Genomic DNA, 4,006 nt, shown 5'->3' on the forward strand with positions numbered 1-4,006 from the left:
ATTAAATAAACAACAAAAACCAATTACTTTGTGTTTTACTTTACTGGATGGGGAAAAAGGGCTGCTCTTACGGCCGCAGGAACAAATAGCTTGCCAAACCATGTGTTTTTTTGGAAATTTTGACTTCATTTTCAGCTTACAACTTTCAGGGGCATCTTGACGACTTGCAGCAGTATAAAAATCTTGACCTGCAATATATTTTGAATTCTTATAGCAGTAGGTTTCGCAGTCCATAACAATGCAGTTGTATTTTTTAATTTGGAATTCATAGAACTTCCGAATGCAGGATTTCGCTGTAACATTCTACTTTGCGCCTCGGTCTGGCGCTGTTTGAGCTGTAGAACATCTCAATGAAGCTTTCCGCTTTACCTTTTGTACGAAAAACTGCGATCTCCGTACGGATTTTGCAACATAACGCGACAAAATCTTCGGATCTCGCGAAAACGCACTGAGGACCTTCCGAGCACTGTTTTTATCACTTTGACCATGCTAACCCCCGCTCCCTGGTTTTCTCGTAACTGTCAGGCCTTATTTGTACCGATTAAAACCCTGCAAACTGTCGAGTAGTGCACTCTTTAATTTTTTAGCAATTTTACGTGTACTTAAGGCCGGATCATTTATAAACTCGTGCAAAATGGTTTGTCTCGTTTCTAGCTCGGTTGCCATTTTTAACTCAACTAGGAATGAAATTCAAATGAAATTTCTTCTACGTTCAACTAAGGTCATGGTCAACTTATGGTATTTGAATTTCAAAATATTGAATTCGTTTTGGGTAAGTTATAAGCTTCCCAAAGTGTCGCAGTTTTGGTGTGTTCACCCTTTAATCTGAATACCTGAAGCCGACGACTATTTCTTTGGTCCACACTTAGCTAACAGTGAACACGAAACCTTAGACTTTTGACTATAAGATTGTTAAGTTTAAAATTTGACACAACGACTATTTTGAAGTATGCGGCTTAGACTAGTGGAAACCGACTTCTTAGAAGATATATGTGACAGACGAATAGTGGTTTCAGGAGACAAACAACCTGGAATCGTTGAAGCTCGGAATGGCTATCTAACCAAATATAACTCAACATCCAAGATGTACAGTGCAGTGTTTGTGAAGTACATATTCTTTCCCATGACATATGTACATATATTGATTATATATACACTTCAAGTTTTATTTTAAATTCAACCAAGTGAAGACATTATTTTTAACTAATTTCCTAATACACATTCTCTAAAATTTGTATGAACTCACCCACTGTCGTCACAACGGTCAGCGAGTACAGAAAGGACGTTGCGAAATTCCATTCAAATTGTTGTTGCTGCTGTTGCAATAACCATTGACGTTGTCTTGCCGCCTGTAATTGCCAGTAGCGTTCCAATTGTTGTTGCTGTTGTTGACGCTGTTGAGTTGCATCATTGCCATAATGTTTACTGGTAGCCGCCGGTTCCATGCTGTGATAATCGTACGGCTGTGATGGCTGCTGTTGTCCAAAGTTGTTTTCTTGTTTTGCAAGTAGTTGCTGTTGTTGTTGTTGTTGATACTGGTGCCTTGAATATGCATCGTTCGATGTTGTTGTGGACGCTGTTGATAGCGTCAAATCCATGACAAGCCGCTTGACTAATTGATCCTGAAATTTATTAATCTCCAAGGCAGCCAATCTGTTTGTTCGTACGTTAGTGTGTGTGTGTATGTGTGATGAGAAATTCGAGAGCAGCAGTTAAGAAACGAAATAGAGGTGAAAGATAAAATTGCATTTACCGTAATAGCATTAAGTTTAATTACATTACGACTAAGATGTGTGTAACAGACAAATTAGATTAATTTCAAGTGGGCTATCTAAGTGCTTTTGTGTGTTTTAAAATTGTAGTGAATTTTACTTAAGTTTTCAAGTAGCATATTTCAGAGGGTTCGTGGATTATTTAAGCACTTTGTGACAGCAGCATAATTTGCCTTAACTCAAATACCAAAAAAAAAAGTTATATAACTTGCATTAGAGACTTTGCTCGGAGTATTTAAGGACTATTTAAATGTAGTGGGGGAAATCCGAAAAATATTGAATAGTTTTTCGATCATTACAGAAAATAATCTTAGTTATTAGACGAATAATTCATCACAATTGGAAGTTTTACCAAATTAAAAATAATATCAAAGTTCGAGAATTTCAGTTCTATTTAAAATTGATTTTTATATAAGGGCTATTCGCGATTTGGTGCATAAGAGCTGACAAATTTATGCAATTGCAGAAATATGCCATGGATTGTGAGCGGCCTTTATTAAACTGTCGTGGTAAAGCTTTTGCAAAACAATTTTTGTGCATCAGCTTTGGTTTTGTTTATGAATGCAATGCATAGCATTTTTATGCTATGGATTTTAGGTATTGCAAATTTGTCAAGCCATGACAAATACAAATGCGTGTATTTTGTTTGTGTATTGCAAATAATTTGCAATACAAATTTGCATTGCAATGATGCTAGGCCATTTGCACCGGATCGCGAATAGCCCTATTGTTTTATTTATAACGATTTTTTCTAATTAAACTTAAAAAATTAAATTTAAAATTTAAATAAATTATGCCGAGAGTTCCAGATTAAAAATTTTAAATTCAAATTTTCCATTTTTTTTTATTTTACATAAAAATTTTTTTAATTCAAATTTTTAAAATTTTTTTCAGTTGAAATATTTGTGAAAACTCTTGCATCCACTTTAAGGAAAGCAATTTAAGTGGTATATTAAATATATAAATAACCGGCAGATAGTTCTAAATACTAAATTTGAAATATTGATTTTCAAATTTGAGTTAGAAATTGGTTTTCTTAATATAGTCGAAACCCCTAGAATATAAAATTTTCGAATTCGATTTCAAATAAAAAATTTTATTTATTTTTTTTCACATTAAAGTTTACTCAACTAAAATTTTTTTATTTTTTCAGTTAAAATAATTGTGAAAACTCGTATAGCCGAGATTCACGAAAGCAATTTAAGTGGAAAATTAAATATAATTTTTTTTTTATTTAATATAAAAACTCACAGAAGGAATTCGTATAGAGTTATGCTTTGCTTTTCAAGGTTTTGCAAAATACTTGCTGAAAATGGCGATAAGAATTTTTCCTCTCCTCTAAGATTAAAAAAAAATGGACTTAGCAACTTTTCACTCTAAGCTAGCGTTATGCATGCATATATTTTACTATAAATTGGAAATTTTCCTACAGGTAATTTGAATTCTTGTCTTTAAAGTTTTAACCTTAGGGTATGTTCACACAGAAAGCGGAGACGAGACGAGCGAAGCCGTACCAAGCTTTCAAGTTAATGTAGATATATGATGTCTATATATACATTAAGCTTTTCCAAAAGCGTTTTGGAGCTGAAAGCAAAGCATGTTTTGATTTTCAAGTTTCTTCTTTGATTTTTAAGCTTCATGCGTACAAAAAAAAAATAAAATAAATAATGGAGAATTTGAGAAAGCAGTTGAAATAAATTGAACAAACATTTTAGTATATTTAGCAAATTTTTTGATATTTTTACGATTGTTTACTTGTAAAAAGCCCCGCCGCTCCTCTTCGTTCAATGTGAACACCAGCTGTTCGGCTTTCTGTACGCACCCTTAGGATTGGCCATTTGTAGTTTCTTTAAAATTTTTCTTCATAAAAAAATTTAAAATTTTTGCAAAAAAAATTTTAATCAACAAAAATGACTTCAAACCATAAAAAAAAATTAAAATGTGTCTAGACTTGAAATCTCATGTAAAAATTTTGTATACATTTTTTTTTTTAAACATCGGTTCAGAATTAGAAAATATGAAAGCTTCACCTTTTACACTGAAACTCAATAAATAAAAATTTTAACTGAAACAATATATTAATTATTAACTTTTTCTAATTTAAAAATTTGGCTGCACAGAAAAATCGAAATTTCAAACTGAAAAACATAATACTCGCAACACTTGCGAAACTTATCTTTTTCCACATTTTTCTGTAAATTAGAAACTTTTGAAGCAATTATGAATAAAATATT

General features: G+C 32.3%; 1 protein-coding gene across 1 annotated transcript in view; it reads right to left on the minus strand.

The window, feature by feature from the left end:
- Nucleotides 1-1,211: 1,211 nt before the first annotated feature.
- The window catches only part of LOC118752753, a 31,434-nt gene continuing 28,639 nt past the window's right edge, over nt 1,212-4,006 (minus strand). The window contains exon 3 of the mRNA XM_036487627.1: nt 1,212-1,653. Within this exon, the coding sequence (XP_036343520.1) occupies nt 1,212-1,653 (442 nt within the window). The remainder of the gene's footprint in view (nt 1,654-4,006) is intronic.

Source organism: Rhagoletis pomonella, unplaced genomic scaffold (assembly GCF_013731165.1).
Source record: "Rhagoletis pomonella isolate Grant_MI unplaced genomic scaffold, Rhpom_1.0 Rhpom_scaffold_01810, whole genome shotgun sequence".
In the NCBI taxonomy this organism is placed as follows: Eukaryota; Metazoa; Arthropoda; class Insecta; order Diptera; family Tephritidae; genus Rhagoletis; species Rhagoletis pomonella.